The sequence below is a fragment of the Rana temporaria genome, chromosome 3 (genome assembly GCF_905171775.1).
Source record: "Rana temporaria chromosome 3, aRanTem1.1, whole genome shotgun sequence".
Lineage (NCBI taxonomy): Eukaryota > Metazoa > Chordata > Amphibia > Anura > Ranidae > Rana > Rana temporaria.
This window is the reverse complement of record NC_053491.1, coordinates 138,073,659-138,097,054: the sequence shown is the minus strand read 5'-3', so window position 1 is coordinate 138,097,054 and position 23,396 is coordinate 138,073,659. Positions and strand designations below refer to the sequence as shown.

The 23,396-nt window shown below is 42.9% G+C and overlaps 1 protein-coding gene across 2 annotated transcripts in view; it reads right to left on the bottom strand.

Moving 5' to 3' along the window:
* Positions 1-23,396, bottom strand: part of FAM185A (family with sequence similarity 185 member A) — a 99,154-nt gene that overhangs the window by 12,741 nt on the left and 63,017 nt on the right. The window contains exons 5-6 of one of the 2 annotated variants that reach the window (XM_040343477.1): positions 11,299-11,340; positions 4,040-4,135 (exon numbers count right to left, since the gene is read on the bottom strand). In XM_040343477.1, the coding sequence (XP_040199411.1) occupies positions 4,040-4,135; positions 11,299-11,340 (138 nt within the window). The remainder of the gene's footprint in view (positions 1-4,039; positions 4,136-11,298; positions 11,341-23,396) is intronic. The other variant, XM_040343478.1, reaches the window with a different exon arrangement.

Here is a 23,396-nt window from a genome sequence, read left to right as displayed (position 1 = left end):
ACTCAAAAAATAGCGTTGAATATTGAGCTTGCGCACAAACTTCTGGACGTCTATAAATGTGTCAAATTTGTTTAAGTTCTTAGGGGGAACAAATTTTAACCCCTTGTCCAAAACAACCTTCTCAGCTTCCGTGAGTGTGGTGGTGCTGAGGTTGAAAATACCTGTCCCTATTGAACTCTTGGCCTTTTTCGACCGGGCGCGCCGCCCCCCTCTCGTGCCGCGTTTTGTTCGCCCTCTCTGTTGTAATTGGCATGATCCCTGTAAAAATCCCCTGGGTGGTTTGGTCTCGGTTGGTCTTGATTATAATGATATGGAGATCTATCATGTTGATTGACCTCTCGATACATGTACCCATATTGGTCGTATGGTCTTGGTGGATAGTCCCTATATGGAGGCCCCCCTCCTCCTCCCCGTCTCGGGGTGGTAGGAGGATGTCTCTGGGGGTAATCGTTGTAATTTCCACCATAGGGTGAATAGTCACGTGACCGTCCTTCTCGGGATTGATCTCTTGGGTTATGGTGTTTACCTCGAGGTCCCTTCCCTTTTCCTCTATTGTTCTGTGAGTTACCATTCTGATATGCATTTGGGGTGCAGGGTCCAGCTGGTCTAACATTAGACCCACTTGACCTTGTAGAAGGTACTGCTGCCAATACTGGCTGCGAGAAAGAGAGGATTTTAGCATCACTGGTGGACGGTTGCGACAAATCCATATCTGTTTGTTGATGGTCGGTATTTGTGTTAAAATTGGCATTTGCTTGCCAACTAAACACAGTACCTGACTTGTAATCGGCAAGATCCCTATTATATTTCTTTTGCTTCTTAATCCTTTGCTCACGTTCCTCCTTCTCCAGGTGGTTTTTTAGGTTAGTGGATAGTGTGCTGTACTCAGGTGTAGTTTTGGATGTTAGGAGCTTTTCTTTGATATCTTTAATCTCCTTATCCAACAAAACCATTTTGGATTTTTTTCTATCAGTTAAAAATTCTAAAAGGGATAGTCCCTGTTTATTAAAAAACTTAAACCATGATTCCAGGTCGGGATCTCCCTGTTGGGGATGAACATCCCATCTAAGACCTCTCGGGACCATCTCTTCCTTGGTATAATGCTCCAAAAAAGCAGTGTCCCATTGGAGGTGTAATTCTGAGGTCATAATATTCTTCAGCCTGACAAACAGACCTCCAATTTCAGAGTCTGAATTTAAGGCTGAGAAAACCCCTTCAGTATTAAAAGTCCGACTACTGCGGTAATCGAAAATGTCCATTTTTCAGAATGGAAAAAAAGATGCTGCAATATATAAATATTTAAATTCCAAAGAGCAGTGTGTGTGAAAATATTGCGCAAACTTATAAAAGGTGAAAAAGGTGGGCGGCCAACACACAAAAAATATTTGTAAAGGTATTGTATAAAAAGAAGTGTAGCGCCAATATATTTCAACTCTACTTTGGTAAGAACCAAAAGGAGAGAGATAATATAAGATTGGAAATAATCCAAATGTGTACTTAACACCGTGAAGTGTAGTGACAATTATTTGTAATTGAGAATTTTATAAATCCTTCAAAATTAATAAATAAACTTGTGTAGTGAAAATAAACGCCTATAATGCAAAAATAGTCTGTGAGACAAATATTCCTGTGTGAATGTTAATGTGAACCTCAGAGGATCAACATGCACCTGTTGCCAGTTAAGTCCTGTTAGGGACTCAGGAGAGAGATGATGGTACTCTCAAATAAACACACACTACAGCAATTAACCTGCAAAGGCAGGTAAGCTATAGGTTCAAAACAAGTTTTTTTGGGGGAACATCTTAAATCATATGGGATGATATTAACTTCACATAAATTATATATAGTCCAATCCCCTATTGGGAATAATACATATATATAGTCCTTTTTGATTGTATAAATATCCTCAGTAGCACGCTTCAATCAGACTTTTACGAGAGAAGAAATAACTGGGTACTCTTACCAGAACACGTTGACCCACTCCTCATCTTACGATGGGTGGGTCTCCAAAGCTTGTACGGGCCGATTGCCCTCTCTGGTTACCCTTGCGATGTAGTTTCTCTCAAGGCCTCTCCAGCTTTATGTAGTCTCCAGATAGTGGTTGGTGCAAGATTATACTCACAGACAAAAGGACACAGATGTTCTCCAAAAAAATTTTTTGCGTGACACGCGGACATAGGGCACCACTGTATGGAGAGCGTGCGCGTCACGTCACAGCGCTGTATGAACATATCTCCCGGGCGTGAAAACGAGGCTTGAATTACCTCGTGACACGCGGAAGTACGGCACCAAGATGGCGATGTACGCATGCGCGTGACGTCATGACGTCCAGCGCTCTCTATGCCTATGGGCTTATGCGAGGGGTGGAGAACGAGGACAGCGTTAAACTGGATAGTTAGACACTTCCAGTATACACGCCCATTACCACTAACGGCCCTTCCCACTACTTCCGGGCTTTGGAGAGCAAATCCACAACATGTGTGCCTAATTGGAGCGCACGCCGGAGTCAGCTGTGGAGTAAGGTAAGATTACAGACAGGTGGATTTTAGGCTATATATATTGGCAGTGGATGGCATAGACCTCTGTATACACCCCAGTAGAAGTCCTTATAGCGACGAAACCGGTAGGGTACACAGGTCATACCGCCATCACCTGCATTATCTGTGGATATTTTCTGTCCGTTTATTGGATTGGAAAGCTTTTTGGTTTGCTGCATGGTCTTTTTGGATTTTACAATTTTTTGTTGGATTTTTGATTTTGATTTTTATTGCTGAACTTTGTTTGGAAAAAACTTTTGTTCAAAGTGTTATTTTATCCAGTGTGTTCACTCTTTTCAGTGACACAAGTTTGAAGTTTTTTCATTAAAACTGTAACTTTTTTACACTATGTGGAGCTCTCTTTTTTTGCTTTTTCCACATACTCTGTTGTGATCAACCACTGATTCCATCACCCAAAAAATTTTTTTGGAGAACATCTGTGTCCTTTTGTCTGTGAGTATAATCTTGCACCAACCACTATCTGGAGACTACATAAAGCTGGAGAGGCCTTGAGAGAAACTACATCGCAAGGGTAACCAGAGAGGGCAATCGGCCCGTACAAGCTTTGGAGACCCACCCATCGTAAGATGAGGAGTGGGTCAACGTGTTCTGGTAAGAGTACCCAGTTATTTCTTCTCTCGTAAAAGTCTGATTGAAGCGTGCTACTGAGGATATTTATACAATCAAAAAGGACTATATATATGTATTATTCCCAATAGGGGATTGGACTATATATAATTTATGTGAAGTTAATATCATCCCATATGATTTAAGATGTTCCCCCAAAAAAACTTGTTTTGAACCTATAGCTTACCTGCCTTTGCAGGTTAATTGCTGTAGTGTGTGTTTATTTGAGAGTACCATCATCTCTCTCCTGAGTCCCTAACAGGACTTAACTGGCAACAGGTGCATGTTGATCCTCTGAGGTTCACATTAACATTCACACAGGAATATTTGTCTCACAGACTATTTTTGCATTATAGGCGTTTATTTTCACTACACAAGTTTATTTATTAATTTTGAAGGATTTATAAAATTCTCAATTACAAATAATTGTCACTACACTTCACGGTGTTAAGTACACATTTGGATTATTTCCAATCTTATATTATCTCTCTCCTTTTGGTTCTTACCAAAGTAGAGTTGAAATATATTGGCGCTACACTTCTTTTTATACAATACCTTTACAAATATTTTTTGTGTGTTGGCCGCCCACCTTTTTCACCTTTTATAAGTTTGCGCAATATTTTCACACACACAGCAATAAAAAGAGACAGGGGTTCTAATCCCTCTCCACTCTATCCAAAATAAAAGAAGAAGAAGAAGTTTTGCCTTTAGTTGCACCTTTATTTACATTTTTTTTTCTAAAATATAATTTGGGTGAATAGTAACCCAAATCTTGTGCGACAGAGAAAATGCAGCGGTCACCATTTTATTGTACTGGGTTTAACTACTCTTCAGATCGAAAATATGCATTTTCTCACATGCAAATGGCACTTCACCTTTGTCAGATTTCAGATGCACTTTACCAGCTTGACTGACATATACATCTATTGTTCCATGTGTTGTAGAGGCCATTAAACATCCATCTGAGGAATCTGAAATGTACAAAAAATGTTTAATGGTTTTAAGCAAGCTCCGTTTATTTCTTTTTTGCCTACATTAGGGTTTATGAATCTCTGTTAAAAGGATGCTGGTTACTATTATTCTATCATAAAACCTATGTCCCAACATACTCTACAAAAACGTGTATCAGAAGCGTTGGGAAAACTGGAGAGGTTTACAAAGCGGAACCAGGAATATGACACACCCAGAAATTCTGCCACTAACTTTGAACTGCATATTCAAAGAAGCAGTGGTAGGATATACACACACACACACACACACACACACACACACACACACACACACACACACACACACACACACACACACACACATATATATATATATATATATATATATATATAGATATATAGATATACACACATATATATATCCAAACAGCATGAACAAAATCAAACATAAAATAAACCCTGGCCCTTCCACCTGGAAACAATAGTCTCTTTTTGATTTTTATGACACAGAAAAATCAATTACCACCTCACCTCCTCAGAAGACTTTCAGCTACTGCTCTCCTTCACTCAGAAAGCCTCAGGATGCAGCAAATCAGTGGTAATCCTCTGGATTACTTATAGAGGCCTTAATTGCCTCATTCTGAACAGCTGAAGTTTTCCAACGCCCTTAAACCTTTCCTGGCTACTTTTGCAGCCGACGCCTAATAACAATTGGTGTATTGTCTAAACAAGGCAGAAATGTATCTCCCGTTTGTGACAACACCCACAGATTTACCTGACTTCCTGTCACAATATATATATATATATATATATATATATATATATATATATATATATATATACACACACACACACACACACACACACATATATATATATATATATATATATATATATATATATATACACACATATACATACACACACATAGATAGATAGATAGATAGATAGATAGATAGATAGATAGATAGATAGATAGAAAGAAATCAGGCATACCAGTAAGATAATGAATGTAGTTGGTGGTCAAGCAACAGGGCTGACGCCGGCAGCCCAAAAATATAGAAAAAAAGTAGTTTTAACAGCATCATTATTCAATTACAATACAAGCTTTCAGACAAAATGTCCTTCTTTAGGCTGAAAACGCTGCACACATTGCATCAAAAGCTTAGTAACATTTAGGCCTCATGCACAATGGATGTTTTTTACAGCTGCTGTTTTTGGCTTCAGACGTTTTTTTCTACAGTCAATAAACTCTCCATCATGTTATCCTATGTGTCCATGCACACATAGGCCGTTATCAACTGTTTTTGGCTGGGGCGTTTTTTGACTGTAAACCCCCCCCCCCCCCCCCAAAAACAAGTGGGTTTTGTCCAGCTGTAAAAATGCTCTAATGTCAAAAAACGCAGATAAACGCTCAAAAACGCAGATCTCCAGCATTTAACGTTTTTGATCCATTGAAAAAAAAGAAAAGAAAAACTTTGACAAAAACTCACTGAAGAAAAAAAAACTCACCGCAACGCTACTGGCGTTTTTATAACATTATTATTACATCCAGTGTGCATGAGGACTTGCAGAGATAGGTTACAACCTAAGTGGTGCTGCCAACATTTCCAGGTGTTGAATGGTTTGTGGGAAAGGTGGAGGCAGGGGACAAGGGGACACCTAAAAATCTTATGAAGGAACAAATGCAAGCTCAACAAGCCCCCTTTCTGCTCGACAAGCCAGCAGATAAAGAAGGTTCAAATGTTTTAACGAATATGACAGACTTTGAAAAGGGGGTTTAGGGACAGTTATCTGATCTTTCTGTATATTTCATGTGCAGATGAAATGAAGAGTCTATAATTGTTATCATAGGTGTATTTTAAATGATAGAGACAGAATCTCAACCAAAAATCCAGAAAAACACATGGTGCAAATAAGTTGAGTTGCAGTTCAGTGAGTAAATAAAGTATTTGATTCGCAAACAATAATTCTGTCTCCCACAGCCTGGCTGCAGAATGTGCTCATGTGGTACGCAGATTTTTCTTCTCAATTTAAGAAGGAGCTCCTAACGACAACTCATTATGTGTATAAAAGACCCCTGTCCACAGTAAGGCCTCATACACACGACAGAGTTTCTCGGCAGAATTTGGCGAGAAACTCGGTCAGAGCCTGATTCTGTCGAGAAACTCTGTCGTGTGTACACTTTCGGCCCGATGGAGCCGCCGAGGAACTCGTCGAGAAAATAGAGAACATGTTCTCTATTTTCTCGTTGTTCTATGGGAGCTCTCGGCCCGCCGAGCTCCTCGGCGGCTTCAGTGCTGAACTCGCCGAGGAACTCGACGTGTTTGGCACGTCGAGTTCCTCGGCTGTGTGTACGAGGCCTAACTCTTTCTTCCATCCAACCCTCATCATCAGCACAGAACTACACAGGGGGGAACTTGTGAATGGTCTCAAGACAGTTGGGACCACAGTCACCAAACAAACCATTGGTAACACAATACGCCGCTATGGATTGAAATCCTGCAGCGCCCGCAAGGTCCCCCTCCTCAAGAAGGCACATGTCTGAAGTTTGCCAATGAACATCTAAAATGATTCAGAGAAGGATTGGGAGAAAGTGCTGTGGTCAGATGAGACCAAAATTAAGCTCTTTGGCATTAACTGGACATTATGCTTTAGGGCTGTTTCTCTGCTAAAGGTACAGGCCCACTTTGCCGCATTAAAGGGCCAATGGACGGGGTCATGTATTGTAAAATCTTGGATGAGAACCTTCTTCTCCAGCATGACAATGACCCAAAACATACCACCAAGGCAACAAAAGAGTAGCTCAAGAAGCACATTAAGGTCATGGAGTGGCCTAGCCAGCTTCCAGACCTTAATCGTATAGAAAATGTATGGAGCAAGCTGAAACTGAGTTGCCAAGCAACAGCCAAGAAACCTTAAAGTGAATGTAAACCCTCACATAAACCCAGTGAAATGAACAGCCTCAGATCTGCTGTCTTCAGCTTTATATACCTGTAAGGCCCCGTACTCACGACCAAACATGTCTGCTGAAACTGGTCCGCAGGCCAGTTTCAGCAGACATGTTTGGTCGTGTGTGGGCGCGAGCGGGCCGAATTCCAGCAAACATTTGCCCGCCGGGCCTTTTCCCAGCGGACAAATATTCCTGGACTTGTTTTAAAACAGTCCGCTGGAATCCTGCCCGCTCGGACATGTACGGTCGTCAGTACAGACCTACCGTACATGTCCAGGCGCCCGCCGTCCCTCGCATGCGTCGAATGACTTTGACGCATGCGTGGAAGCATTTTAAAGGCGGGCCGCCCACGTCGCTGCGTCATTGTCGCGGCGACACCGCGTCATCGACGCGGCGACACCGCGGACACGCCCCGCGTATTGTTTACGCGCGGACTTCTGTACGATGGTGTGTACAACCATCGTACAGAAGCCCTCTGGCAGACATGTATGGTGAAAACGGTCCGACGGACCGCTTTCACCATACATGTTTGGTCGTGAGTACCCGGCCTAACGGAATGGCTCGTGGGACCCAGAGGCTCTTGAAGGGTGTGGGGTACTCCCGTTTCAGCTTCACCGATGACTCGTGTCTAAAGTCATCCTTTGTCCACTAGGGGCATAGGATGACTGAGAAATGAGATCTTGGACTACATGAGATGGGGCAGTAATGATAATTCACAATGTATTTCAGGATATCTTGAAATATTACTGTTTGTTGATTCTGAACCCAACAGGTCAATTAAAAGAGTGACTCATTCTATGTGGGAACACAGACTGTTAAGGTGTTAATATTGTCTGGTACTGTAATGTAAATTAACCTTAGTATGGCTCCCAAGAACCTTTAATGGTGTCATGCTAATTGACACTGTATTTTGTGAAAGTTCTATTGATGATAGATGTGTGTTGTGATAGATGTGTGTTGTGAAGGTCAGACGTCTGACTTGTCAGCTATAGTTAATTAGCTCCTGTAAATTATGTCTACTAAAGGAATGTGTATTGTATAGCAGGTGAGAGAAGCCGGAGTCATGATGTCTACCTAAAAGATGCGTATTGGAGGCTCGTTAGTAACCATTGTATGATGTTGTGGGTGGAGTGTGTCATTGTCCCTTTGATTACTGCAGCATGCTTTTTGGTGTATATAAGAGCCTGCCTTCTCAATAAAGATTGGCTATTTGTTTGAACCAGAGAACAGAATAGAGCTGTGTCTCGTTTCTGGGGGAAATCCGTATGGGTCCTGTTCGCCAGATTGTGGAGTGTCGATAAGCTGTCTTGGGTTCGGAATGGAATATCTTAAATGGCGTTAACCCCTGTCCCATTTGGGGTTCCGTTACAATACCGTTTAGAAAGTTCAGCTTGTGTTAGGAGATTTTCTCTTCCTGTTCAACACTGCAATTAAGTCTGGGCATACAGCCAAGACAGCTGATTGGAGGAAAGACACACACCCCCTCTCCTCATAGGTAGAGACCTTCAGAGCCGATGGTTGAATAGTTCAGGGCTCTGCTAATCTATTTAAAGCATCCTCCACAACACAAATCTCAGGCTGCTTTTATCATATGTGACAGAGAACTGGTCAGGAATTATCAGGCCGATAACAGAAGAACGGAGCAGAAGACAGCTACGGGACATGATGCTTTGAAGAGAGATAAGAATACACTGCAGATATATGTTCCCAGCTCAAATGTAACCACTTCAATACCAGGCACTTACGCACCTTCCTTCCCAAGCCAATTTTCAGCTTTCAGCGCTGTCGCAATTTGAATGACAAATTGCGTGGTCATGCTACATTGTATGCAAACAAATTTGTTATCATTTTGTGCCCACAAATAGAGATTTATTTTGGTGGTATTTGATCACCACTGCCGGTTTTTATTTTTTACGCAATAAAAAAAAAAGACCGAAAATTTAGAAAAAAAAAACAGATTTTCTTTGTTTCTGTAATATTGTTTTGTAAATACGTTTTTTTCTTCAATGACTGGCACTGATATATACTAATGGTGCCTTATAGGTGGCACAATTGGGCACTGAGAGGTGCCACTGCTGGGCATCACTTGTCTTGACTGATCCATAATTTTTCCAGTCAGTGCCCATTTGTGGGCACTTATTGGCATTGTTTATGTGTCGCCTTGTGTCCCCAAATGCAGCCATGTGTCCCCAAATGCAGCCATGTGTCCCCAAATGCAGATAACAGCAAAACCTGAGGAATGCCCAGGGAAAAACCAAGACTACTGGTGTCCCCAAATGCAGCCATGTCCCCAAATGCCGCTTTGTGTAGGCCCCCCCCCTGCCGCCCTCTAGTTGATATATAGCCCCTCCCCCTTGCCCTTGTCCAAGCACTTTGATAGACAGATCATCCTGGGATGGGTGATCTGTCTATCAAAGTGCCCGGACAAGGGGGAGGGACTATATATGATGACGCACCATTAGTGACATTATATTTTACATACTCGAGGACTCTCCACCCATCTAAGCCTTATCTCAGCCCCCTCTCAGCTCACAAAAAAAGTATCGGGTAAAGCATCAGGAGCATTTGCGCGAACACAAGTACTCGTGCAAATGCTCGGTATCGGTCCCGATACCAGTATCGGTATCGGGACAACCCTAGTGATTCACATTTGTTTCTTTAGCCCTGGTTTATACCAGTGCAGCTTTGAAATTGCGCTACTTCAGTGTGATTTCAAAGCCGCAGATCAGTGCAATTTGGACCTATGATTTCATTGCAGCTTGTAACTTTATTTAACAGAAGTCAATGCAAGGTGCAATAAAATCGCAAAGAAGTGCAAGAACCATTTTCAAAAGTTGCTGCGACTTGAGTCGCATCGATTTGAATGATTTCATTCTCAACAATAGAGTGTGCTTTGTCATCCAATTTTGAATTGTCAAATCGCACTGGTGTGAACCAGGGCTTAGTTTAAATTAAAAAAAAAATTCAGACAGATATAAATAATTTTATGTATCTGGAGATATATTTATTTTGGTTGAATGATCTGTTTTTTTTTTTGTCTTCTTTTGTCGTTTTAGAGAATAATTTTCTGGCTTTCCAATTAAAGAGTAGGGTAGAGGAATGGTCCGTTTAAGACCCTCTGTTCACTCTGTACATTTACGGTTACTATAATGGATTACTTTTTATCCATTTCCTGTATCTTTATAAACGTTACTAAGCTGGAAGGACATTTTGTCTGAAAGCTTGCATTGTAATGGAACATTGATGCAGCTAGTACTACTATTACTTTGCTTTGAATTTACAAAGTGTTGCAACCTTGGATTAAAAAAAAAAAAAAAGTGTATGATATATACCAGCCCTCAAAATTTGCACTCGCATGTTCGCATTTTGCGAGTAAATTTTGAGGGCTGGCGAGTGTGGGACAGGCTGCCTGGGAGCAGGGGGGTGAGAAAGGAGAGGAGCCGCCGCCGCCGACTGGTTGTTTAAAGCGCGGGGAACATGACAGCTTTCAATTCAATAGTGGTGTTCCCTGCGGCGAGCGTCATATACAGCCCCTCCCCCCTTTTCCGGGCACTTTGATAGACAGAGCACCCATCCCAGGATTGGACGGGTGATCTGTCTATCAAAGTTTCCCGGACAAGGGTGAGGGGCTGTATATGGCGGCTCGCTGCGGGGAACACAGCTATTGAATTAAAAGCTGTCATGTTCCCCGCGCTTTAAACAACCAGTCGGCGGCGGCGGCGGCTCCTCTCCTTGCTGCTCCTCCCTGAACAACCAGGCTGCAGCAGCGGCCGCTCCTCTCACTCAGCACAGGTAGGCTGCTATGGGGACACTGGCTGCTACGGGGGACACTGGCTGCAGTGGCTACACTGGGTACAGGTGGCTGCACTGGGGACACTGGCTGCACTGGTAGACATGGGAAGGCTGCATTTTTGGGCACGGATAACTTGTTGTTAATATTTATTTTTATAACTTAATTCTGCATAAAACATTTAAGTGTCATTTCATGAGATAATTTATGAAGGCGTGTCTGGGGGGGGACATGGTAGGGGTTGGGCGGGGCAACTGGTGGCGAGTACGCCTTGAGGCCTGGCTAGTAGCTCAGGACTTGAAATTTTGAGCCCTGATATATACTGTATGTTGTACACACACTTATCATACTGTAATATATTATATCTTTATACTGTATTACACACACAAATAAGCCACTGAAAGCAGATTTAATAGAAAATAAAATAGGTCAAATGCATACCTACTGTGATATTTCCTCGTTCTGTATGAAGTTTTGTATCGCCTACAAAAAACAAACAAAAACAAAATAAGCATAACAAAAAATGAGATAAAGATTAAAAGGTATACTTAAAAAGGTGATGGGGCTTAATTTTAACTTGGATGTGCAGCTTGGGCCTATCATCCAAGGGGCGGCACAGAGATCCTCGGATCAATTTGAAGACTAACACAGATATAATAATAGTTTTCATTTGAAAAGCCTTACATATCTGACTACAGAAGTCATCGATTTGGGGCATGAATGACCTTCCATACACAATCAACCAAACATGACATTACCAATATAATGTACAGTTGTGTTCAAAATTATTCAACCCCCCAATGCTGTAAAGGGTTTTAGGGAATTTAGTGTACATTTGTAATTGTATTCAGAATGAAATCCTACAAGGACTTCTTAAAGAACCATATGCAACTAAAATGACATCAATTGGTTTTGTAATACAGTAGTAAATATTTATTTTGTGAATTCTTCATTTACACAATTATTCAACCCCTTAAAGACTACCACTCTGAAGAACAGAGGTTCATTGAAGTGTATTCAATCAGGTATTGAAAACACCTGTGGATGTCAAGGAGCAGCAATAAAGCCTAATAAGCATTAATTAGGCAGCTTTAAAATGACTGTGATACTCAGCTCCTTCTAGACATTTACTGGTGTGGTTACAAACATGGTGAGGTCAAGAGAATGGTCCGGGAAGACAAGAGAAGAGGTGATTACTCTTCACAGGAAGGGCAATGGCTATAAGAAGATTGCAAAGATGTTAAACATACCAAAAGACACCATAGGAAGCATCATTCGCAAATTCAAGGCAAAGGGCACTGTTGAAACGCTACCTGGTCGTGGCAGAAAGAAGATGCTGACTTTGACTGCTGTGCGCTACCTGAAGCGTAGAGTGGAGAAAAGTCCCTGTGTGACTGCTGAGGAACTGAGAAAAGATTTGTCAGATGTGGGTACTGAAGTTTGTGCTCAGACAATACGGCGCACACTGCGTAATGAAGGCCTCCATGCCAGAACTCCCAGGCGCACCCCCTTGCTGTCTCGAAAGAATACGAAGAGTCGACTGCAGTATGCCAAAAGTCATGTGGACAAACCACAGAAGTTTTGGGATTGTGTTCTGTGGACTGATGAAACTGTTTGGGCCCATGGATCAATGCTATGTTTGGAGGAGGAAGAACAAGGCCTATGATGAAAAGAACACCTTGCCTACTGTGAAGCATGGCGGGGGGTCAATCATGCTTTGGGGCTGTTTTGCTTCTGCAGGTACAGGGAAGCTTCAGCGTGTGCAAGGTACCATGAATTCTCTTCAGTAACAGGAGATAGTGGATGACAATGTGATGCAGTCCGTCACAAACCTGAGGCTTGCGAGACGTTGGACCTTTCAACAGGACAATGATCCCAAGCATACCTCCAAGTCCACTAGAGCATGGTTGCAGATTAAAGGCTGGAATATTTTGGAGTGGCCATCGCAGTCACCAGACTTAAATCCGATTGAGAACCTCTGGTGGGACTTAAAGAAAGCAGTTGCAGTGCTCAAGCCTAAGAATGTGACTGAACTGGAGGCTTTTGCCCATGACGAATGGGCGAAGATACCCGTAGATCGCTGCAAGACACTTGTGTCAAGCTATGCTTCACGTTTAAAAGCTGTTATAACTGTAAAAGGATGTTGTACTAAGTACTAAGATTGAATGTCACTTGGGGGTTGAATAAAACTGATAATGATGTGAGCACAGAAAAGACATTTGTGGTTATTTTATTATAAATGTTATGTTATATTTGTCTGACCTACACGTGCCTCTTTGATTTAATTGTAAGCAGGATGACTGAATGATCAAAATCAATGTCAAACTGGGCAAAACAATCAATTTCAGTGGGGGGTTGAATAATTTTGAATACAACTGTATATAATAGCGTTGCACTGAGTTTTTTTTTATCGGCGTACCGATATTGTCGGTCAAGTACTCACCGGTACCAAGTACCGACACCTTTGCTGTGCAATTTGAGCCCATATAAAATCAATAGGCTATTTGAACAGGAATGCAGTGCCTGTCCGAATCATATACGGGTCGCCGCACCACTCCTGTGTGAACCCAGATTTGTCTGTGATTTTAGCCTGGGTTCACACAGGAGCGGTGCGGGAAACCACATGCAATTCGGACATTATGGGCTCAAACTGTACTGCAAAGGTATCCGAAGGCATCAAAGAATTTTCACGAGTACTTGTCAAAATACTTGGCATTGGCACCAATATCAGTATCCGTGGAACCCTACTATATATAAGGTCTAGATTTGGGCAGTTCCCCCCCCCCCCCCAGTAGATCTTTAGGGTGCTGTATTCCATCAGCTGACTATTCTCATGCATTTACGTCCTAGCAAACCCTTCTAAGTAATCCAACAGTGAATCTGTCTGCTATTATACCAGATGTTTTTTGTGTAATAAAGGGCCAACATGTACACTACATGGAGATGAAGAAGTGAAATAAGAGTTGCTGAGCATTGGGAACATACGAACATACTCTTCTAGTCTGTAAATGGAGACAGTGTGTGTATATATATATATATATATATATATATATATATATATATATATATATATATATACACACACACACACACACACACACACATACACACACACACACATACATACATACATACATATACACACATATACACATACACACACACACACATACATATACACACACATATAAGCATTCAGCCTCCTGTTTTTAAGGACATTTAGGGCCAGACTCACAAAAGAGATACGACGGCGTATCTCCTGATACGCCGTCGTATCTCTGTGTTACGGCCGTCCTAACTATGTGACTGATTCATAGAATCAGTTACGCATAGCTAGCCCTAAGATCCGACAGTTTCGACATCCGACATTTTACGTCGCGTAAAATTAGGGCTGCGCCCTAGTTGTTCTAAGCCATGTTAAGTATGGGCGTCGTTCCTACGCCGAAATTTAAATAACCACGTCGTTTGCGTAAGTCGTCCGTGAATGGCGCTGGACGCCATTTACGTTAACGTCTAAACAAATGACGTCCGTGCAACGTCATTTAGCGCAATGCAGGTCAGGTAATTTACCCGACGGAGCTTGCGCAGTACGTTCGGCGTGGGAACGCGCCCAATTTAAATGGTGCCCGTCCCATTTGAATTGGGCGGGGTTGCGCCGAGCGCATTTACGTTACACCGCCGCAAGTTTACAGGTAAGAGTTTTGAGAATCAGGCACTTACGCTGTAAACCTGCGGCGTTGTAACGTAAATGGGATACGTTACGCCGCCGTGGAGTAACGTAATTCTATGTGAATCTGGCCCATAGTATCTATAAAAGGCTCTGAAGCCACATTCTAGAGATCAATGAAAACCCTTAAAATTTATATTAAGTATACCGTGTACATATTTTATCCAACAGTATGAAGTCTTTCTGCATGTCCACAAGGATTTCCAAAATGACACAGCCCACAGTCATCTAAGGAGCATTCTCCCCCATCACAAGCAGATGTTCACATCCTTCACAATGACTAATGTAGTGTACACACGATCAGTCCATCCGATGAGAGCGGACCGATGGACCGTTTTCATCGGTTAACCGATGAAGCTGACTGATGGTCCGTCGCACCTACACACCATCGGTTAAAAAAACGATCGTGTCAGAACGCGGTGACGTAAAACACAACGACGTGCTGAAAAAAACGAAGTTCAATGCTTCCAAGCATGCGTTGACTTGATTCTGAGCATGCGTGGATTTTTAACCGATGGTTGTGCCTACTAACGATCGTTTTTTTCCCATCGGTTAGGAATCCATTGGTTAAATTTAAAGCAAGTTGGCTTTTTTTTAAACCGATGGTTAAATAACCTATGGGACCCACACACGATCGGTTTTGACCGATGAAAACGGTCCATCAGACCGTTGTCCTCTGTTTACCCTATCGTGGCCTAAGGCTTTCATATGAAGATCCAAGCCATTCTACAAAACCTGGCTTATTTATCAAAAAACAAAAAAACGTCATTACAAAAGAGCCAAGTTTTATTCATCGGAAGCAATGAAAAAGTTGACCTACCGAGTAAAAACTACTGAAAATTCTATGTATCCTTTCAACTGTGACCAATATAACTAACTGGTAAATTATGGCCAAAATATTTCTATAATGGTAAAGTAGATTTGTGAAGAAGTGAAATTAGTCATCCTTTCCGTAAAGTGTCCTCTGTATGGGAGTATTCCTGCAGTGAAAGGTAATAAAATGATTTGATGAGCATTTACACAGCTTGACAAAGAAGCAGCAACTGTGTCTATCACAAGACAGCTACATGGCAAATGAAGAGCGTGGAATTAGAAAGGTTTGGAATGAGAAGTCCATCTTTAGCGGAGGAGGAAATTGCTGAGGGAATACTGAAGGAAAGACTGAGGAGGTTTGGATGTTTAGGGCTGCAACATGATATACTGCTTGACTGACATTTCATTACACTTCTTTTTAACAAAGTCACTGTATTGAGGGCTAGAAACATTAAAGTGATAAAGTCTAATTTTTTTTTGTTTCAAAATATGTTATACTTACCTGCTCCTTGTAATTGTTTTGCACAGAGCAGCTCAGATCCTCCTCTTCTCGAATCCCTCTTTGGCACTCCTGCCCCTCCCTCCTGTTGAGTGCCCCTAACGCAAGCAGCTTGCTTTGGGGGCACCCGAGCTGAGTTTTTTTGTCTATTCAGACATGGAGCCGTGGCTGGGCCCCACCAACTCTCTCTTCTCATTGGCTCACTGACTGATTGATAGCAGCGGAGGCCAATGGCGCTTCACTGCTGTCTCAGCCAATAAGGAGCTGAGTCTCTGGCGCAACATCGCTGGATCGAGATGGGGCTCAGGTAAGTATTAGGGGGGCTGAGGGGGGCGGCTGCACACAGAAGGCTTTTTATTTGAATGCATCAATATAAATAATAATAATAATAATCTTCTGCCTTTACAACTACATCTCAGCTAAAATACAAGTATTGTGTACAGTTGTGCTCATAAGTTTACATACCCTGGCAGAATTTATGATTTCTTGGCCATTTTTCAGAGAATATGAATGATAACACAAAAACTTTCACTTGGTCAAAATTGATGACAAGATGAATGCAGTATATTATCAAAAAATACTGGAGGAACATTTCAGCCAGGAAGCTGCGCATGGGACGTACTTGGACATTCCAACATGACAATGATCCAAAACACAAGGCCAAGTTGTCCCATCATTGGCTACAGAAGAATAAAGTGAAGGGTCTGGAGTGGCCATCTCGGTCTTCTGAATTCAATATCATTGAGCCACTCTGGGGAGATCTCAAACGTGCCGTTCCTGCAAGACAGGCCAAGAATTTACAGGAACTGGCAGGTTTTTCCCAAGAGGAATGGGAAGCTTTACCATCCGAGACGATAAAATAAAATTTTCCCTTCCACTTTTTTTTCTCTTCATATAAATAGGTTTGGAATGGGAAGCCTTCTTAAAGTTACACATAATATTTATAACACCCAAATCTATTTTTCCTTTATCCCCTCCCTTTTCTTTTTTCCTCCCTCCAGTGTTTCTCTCCCTTCTCTCCCTCCTTCCCCTTTGTATTCTTCTGTTATCCTTTTGCCATTATAGTTCTCTTTTAGTGTATTCTTATCCCCCCTCTTAATTAGTTGGACCAAAAAAAGTAGGTTTGGGTATCTTTTTATGTGATAGGTTAGTGGACCTCCTGGAGAAAAGGACTATAACTAGATTTTACGAAGGGGTATATTGAGACCGTATTTGTATATGTGTTTGTGTAGTGTTTTAAGTATTTATGTAATGTGATTTTTTCTTTGTAATGAAAAAAGTTTAATAAAGGAGATATTTAAAAAAAAAAGAGAGCCATCTAGATGCGTTCAACTAGATTTGGTCTTTGATTCTACCTGCAGGGTGAGTCCACCACGCAATCTCCTCCTAAAAGGTCACTATCTACTATGGCTACACAGCTGCTGACTGCACACAGCTGGATAACTAGAAACACAAATCTGTCCAGAATGTTTTCTCTCCTCCCCAAGGAGGGTTTCTCTTATGAAATTTCATGGCATGTATTCCTTTTAGTCCAATGTAGAAAAAAGGAAAGCTATGGAATAAACTCCTATGTTCACTGCTGCAGGATTATCGAGGGTTGTTTGTGGGTGGAAGGAAATGGCTTACAAACAAAGGAAAAAAATATCTGCAAACAATGGAAAATGGAAACAGCAGCAATAAAAATAAAACCGGATCCCTTGATAGTACTTTCCAAATTTATAATAAAGTGTAAGAATTTTGTAGCTATAAAAATGCAGCAATGCATATTTATGATGCACGTACATACCATAAAGTGTTAAAATGCTTTTTTTCACGCTTTGCAAAGTAAGCACAGAACATTTAATAGTAGAACTATAGCCTCCCTTTAAAAAAACAGGTGCTGCACTACTTCATTAATAATGCAACTGCCTAGAGTTTTCTCAACGTCCTCCTGAAAACGTCACATCAATATCTGTTGATCCTGCCAGTCAAGCTCACCAAATGTAGCTTCCTGTCACGTTGGCGCAACAATGCTGCACTGCTCCTGAATATAGAGGACAGTTGTTCACTCTCTTGTGAGCTGCTAACACTGAAGTGAGACGAGAAGATGTTGCAGGGGGTGTGGCTATGAGCATGGTCACTGCTGATTCATAAGCCTATATAGCAGTGATGGCGAACCTTGGCACCCCAGATATTTTGAAACTACATTTCCCATGATGCTTCTGCACTCTGCGGTGTAGTGAAGCATCATGGAAAATGTAGTTCCAAAACATCTAGGATGCCAAGGTTCGCCATCACTGCTATAAAGCATGTCCTGCCCCCTGGTTTCTGGATTGTCCGTGCTCAGGGGAGGGCTGGCAGGGGGGGCAGGGTGGAAATCTCCCCCCGGGCTGGTGACACAGCCACCGGCCGCCACTACCAAATGCTGTTCTTGCAGAGCAGGAATATGCCTGCTGGAGCTCTGTTAACACAGGTCACGGCCGCTGCTCACCTCCCACTGTGCAGCCGTGCCTGTGTCAGCTCCGAGGTAGATGGCTGCAGAGCTGAGCTATGTCTCGTCTCACACATAGCTCAGCCTCAGCGCACACCAGCGTTGAAATCCCCTTCTCTCTCTGCACAGACACGAGGAGAGATAGAGCTCATCTGCTCCTCCTCCTTCTGAGTCTGCCCTGCCCACACTCCCCGGGCATGTGTTGGCACTGGACAGGAAGTTTGAACCCAAAAAAGCATCAGACAGCCTGCCTGCGCATCAGCCTCCATCCTGGTAAGCTCACCCTCTCTAATTTCTCCTGCCTCCCAGTGTATAAAAAGGGGTGCTCTGTGGACTTTGTTAAAAAGGAGGGGGGGTAGGCTTTGGTGAGCAGAGACCCTCTTTACACAATAGTCCACAGCATGCACCCTTAAATCAAGTTTCCCAGAACACCCCTTACATCAGATCTGATGTATATGGAGTCTGTGCGGACTCTGATGTAAGGGGGGCCTCTGTGCGGACTCTGATGTAAGGGGGGCCTCTGTGCGGACTCTGATGTAAGGGGGGCCTCTGTGCGGACTCTGATGTAAGGGGGGCCTCTGTGCGGACTCTGATGTAAGGGGGGCCTCTGTGCGGACTCTGATGTAAGGGGGGCCTCTGTGCGGACTCTGATGTAAGGGGGGCCTCTGTGCGGACTCTGATGTAAGGGGGGCCTCTGTGCGGACTCTGATGTAAGGGGGGCCTCTGTGCGGACTCTGATGTAAGGGGGGCCTCTGTGCGGACTTTGATGTAAAGGGAGCCTCTGTATAGACTCTGATGTAAGGGGAGGCTCTGTGCGGACTCTTGTGATCCTGAAAAATCTTAGACTGTTTTCCTCGATCCATCACTTTTCCACGCTCTTTGGGCCACTTGACTGGGCTTTCCCCCCAGGCCTAAGGCTGCCAGCCCTCCCCTGTCCGTGCTGCCTCTGATGCATAGAAATCCCACCATTGGCTAAGAGCGCTGATTGGGAGCCAATCGGCTGCTGGTTATCCAGCATGCTCGGCTGGCTTCTGTCGTACCAACTGACAGACGGGTTTTATTGAACTGGCTGATATCTCCCAACACTTGGCCTGTGTATACTAGGCACAACTGAATAGTTTTGGTGCAAACATGTGAAGCCTTGTGCCATAAGCACTACATGTTGCCACATCACTGTGAACACAATATACTTTATATTGTGTCGTTGACAACAGGGTACAGTATTGGACAGCCCTTTTGAAGGAAAACTGCGAACAGTTCATGTCCAACTCACTTAAGACTTGTGGCTCTTGGCTGTTCCAATGTCATTTAAAAAAAGAAAATAACACATAGATGTGAGAATAAGAGAGAAGCAAATCGTTACGATCCCTTCCTGAGGTTGTTTGACCACCATTGTAATAGGGAGATTCTACAATAACCACCATAAAAGGGCCTTCTATTAGGGGTGACTATTCCACTCTATGTAGTGCTATTAATTCCATTCTCTGAACCATTGCATCCTGTATGACATGTTGCACACCACCCACTCTGGACCACTTTGTTCTGTACTTTGTGCTGAGTGTTAAACAACCAAGACCACTGCACTCTACACATCTTAGTACAGACTGCTGTTTTTCTGTACGCTACATAGTCTGGACCAGTGTTTCTCAATCGGGGTGCTGCGGCAAAAGGGGAAAAAAATTGTCCCAACCCCTGTACAATCAGGTGTGTGAGCAAATGTCAGAAACATAGAAAGCTGTGTGAGCGTCATCAGTTAATAAGGACGGCGGCCCGCACAGCTTTCTGGGTTGCCGACCTTACTACAGATAGCAGCAGGGAGGACGGGAGAGCCAGGAGTTGGTGTGGGCTTCACTTCCTCCTCCTTTCTGTACACAGGCTAATTAACACAGGATCAATATCAGATCCGAATAGAACGGTGTTAATTATCACCCTCGTATCTCCTCCGCACACTGTGCTCCTGTCCCAGCAGCAGAAATTGCGAATGGGGGGGGAGTAATCAAACCCTAAAATATATATATATAAAAAAGATATGAATTGCTCTGCAGTGAAGCTGCTAACGCAAATGGTGCAAATAAATAGTTCAACAATAGTGCTGGGCTTAAGGGGTTGTAAACCTTCATGTAGGATGCAGTAAGGTGAGAAAACTTCTTGCAATCACGCAAGCCCCCCCGTTTTACTTACCTGAGCCCGGTTTTCTTCTTCTCGGGGGTCAGCACACCAGCTATGGGTGGTGTTGTTTCCTGATTGAAAAGATAGATAGCAGACATTGGCTCCTGCTGCTGTCAATCAATTCTAATGATGCGGGCGCCGGGGCAGAGTCATACATTTAGCAGCTATGGATGCCTAATGAATGACTTGGGAGCGTGCCCGCAAGGTAACCACCTCAGGAGAGCGCTTCACCCAGGGGGGCTATTTATTACGGGGGAGGAGCCGCCGAGGGACCCCAGAAGAGGAGGATCGGGCCATTCTATGCAAAATGTGCTGCACAATGGATGCAAATATATATATTTATATATATATACACACACACAGTATATATATATATATATATATATAAATAAACAAATCACCGTTAAACATAAATCATAATAAAGACCGCCTAAAGTCCAAAAAAGAATCAGTGCGGAGAATGAAAAAAAAAAAAAAAAAAAACACATGCTCCAGATAAGTCCTCCACCGAATCAGTCAGGTTAGAGCACATCTTGGGGGATGCGGTGGAGGACTTACCTGCAGCACATTTTTTTTTAATTCATTTTTGAAATTTTGGGATATTTTGGACTTTGAGCACCACTGGACTATTTGGCCAGTTTCACATGGCCTTCTGCTTGTATAAGAGCAGTGTGAACAACAAGCATTGACAAAGCATTTGCAGAGCTTTCAGCAAGCTTTGTTGAAGCTTTTAATTCAGCTCCAGTTTGTAAATGTTACACACAGATCCTAATTGGCGTACTGATGGGCACTTTAAACAAGCTGCTAGCAGGCTTTTAACAAGCTTCAATTGGTGCATGTGCCTGCTGCTCCAGGTGGGCCAGGACTCGACTGTATGGTCTATAAAGGTCCAAGGTGCAAGTCCAGTTGTAGCTGAAATGTGAAATGCGTGCAACCATCAAGATTTTGTGTTTGGTGTTACTAAAGCTTCAATTGGTGCTGAAGCCCGCTAGCAGCTTGTTTAAAGCGGGAGTAATCTGGGAAAGGCTACAAAAAAAAAAGAGCACTGAAGCTGTTCCCAAGAGCACAGTGGCCTCCATAATTCTCAAATGGAAGAGCATTGGCACAACTAGGGCTCTTTCAAGAGCTGGTGCCTGGCCAAACTGAGTAATCGGAGAAGAGCCTTAGTAAGACAGGTGACCAAGAACCTAATGAGATCCTGTGTGGAGATCTCCACCGATCTGGGCTTTATGACATATAGGTAGATTCAGTAAGAGTTAGGCCGACTTATCAGTAGATAAGCCGACCTAACTCAGAATCTACGCCGACTTATGTTTAAGCATATGCTCAAACAGAGATACGCTTAAACATATCCAAGATACGACGGCTTGCGCCGTCCTATCTTAGATTGCAATATTTCGGATGGCCGCTTGGTGGCGCTTCCATTGCGGTCGGCGTAGAATATGTAAATGAGTTGATACGCCGATTCACGAACGTAAGCCCGGCCGACGCAGTACTTTTACGCCGTTTACGTAAGAGATAGGCCGCGTAAAGTTAGAGCTAGGCCCTAGTGGAATAACAATGTTAAAGTATGGCCGCCGTTCCTGCCGCGAGATTCAAATTTTTTATGTCGTTTGCGTAAGTTGTCCGCGCATCGGGATTTACGTCGTTTACGTCCACGTCAAAATCAATAGGCCCGCGCGGCATACTTAGCCGCAATGCACACTGGGAAATGTAGGCGCCCGGCGCATGCGCAGTAATAGAAAAACGTAAAAACTTGAGGTCAAGCCTCATTAGCATAAAACACGCCCCCCTCCAACACATTTGAATTAGGCGCCCTTACGCCCTCCGATTTAGGCTACGCCGTCGTAACTTAGCAGGCAAGTACATTGTGAATCATGTACTTGCCTAGCTAACTACGGCGGCGTAGCCTAAACACGCTAAGCTACGCCGCCGTAACTGTAGGCTCTTGTACCTGAATCTACCTAGTACTCATATGGAGGCCACTGTGCTCTTGGGTACCTTCCGTTCAGCCGAAAATCGTTGTAGCCTTCACCAGATCTGTGCCTTGCAATAATCCTGTCCCTGAGCTCCGCAGGCAATTCCTTTTCTTCTGATACAGATTGCACTATCAGCCGTGAGGCCTTTTCTAGAGTGGTGTGTGCCTTTCCAACTCATGTCCAATAAATAGAATTTACCACAGGTGGACTTCAATCAAGGTGAAGAAACATTTCCGCAATGACCAAGAGAAATGGGAGGAGCCTGAGCTCAATGTCACACGTTGTAAAGGGTTTGAATACTTATGGCTGTGATATTTCAGTTTTTATTATTTTTAATAAATTTAGACATTTCTGACACCAGACCCGGGAGAATCCGTCAGTTAAAGAAATTAATTATGCCGTTTAGATATAAAAGGTTCTGAGTGTGCTGGTAGTAATCTTGGGGTTGGGGGGGGAATAAAAATGCTATAGTTGCATCGTACATGGTTATTGCTCATACTATATGCACTTATGTCCCATTATGTTTTCCATTTGTATTGTTTTATATGATTAAATGTACGGATTATATTTGAGCAATTTATTAATAAAAAAGTTTTTGGGATTTAAAGGGGAGTTCCACCCACAATTTCACTTTTTATATATAAATACCCCTGTAATACACAAGCTTAATGTATTCTAGTAAAGTTATTCTGTAAACTAAGGTCCGTTTTGTTAGGTTGTTACAGCATTTAGATAGTTTATAATCTAGAAATAGACCATGGCCATCTTAAGTGTGGGCATCATGAAGCCAGACTGTATGACTTCCTGGATTTCAGCTTTGCATATCTCGCACATGCTCAGTGCACAAGCAATGTAATAGGTTTCAGTCAGGTTTGCAAGGAC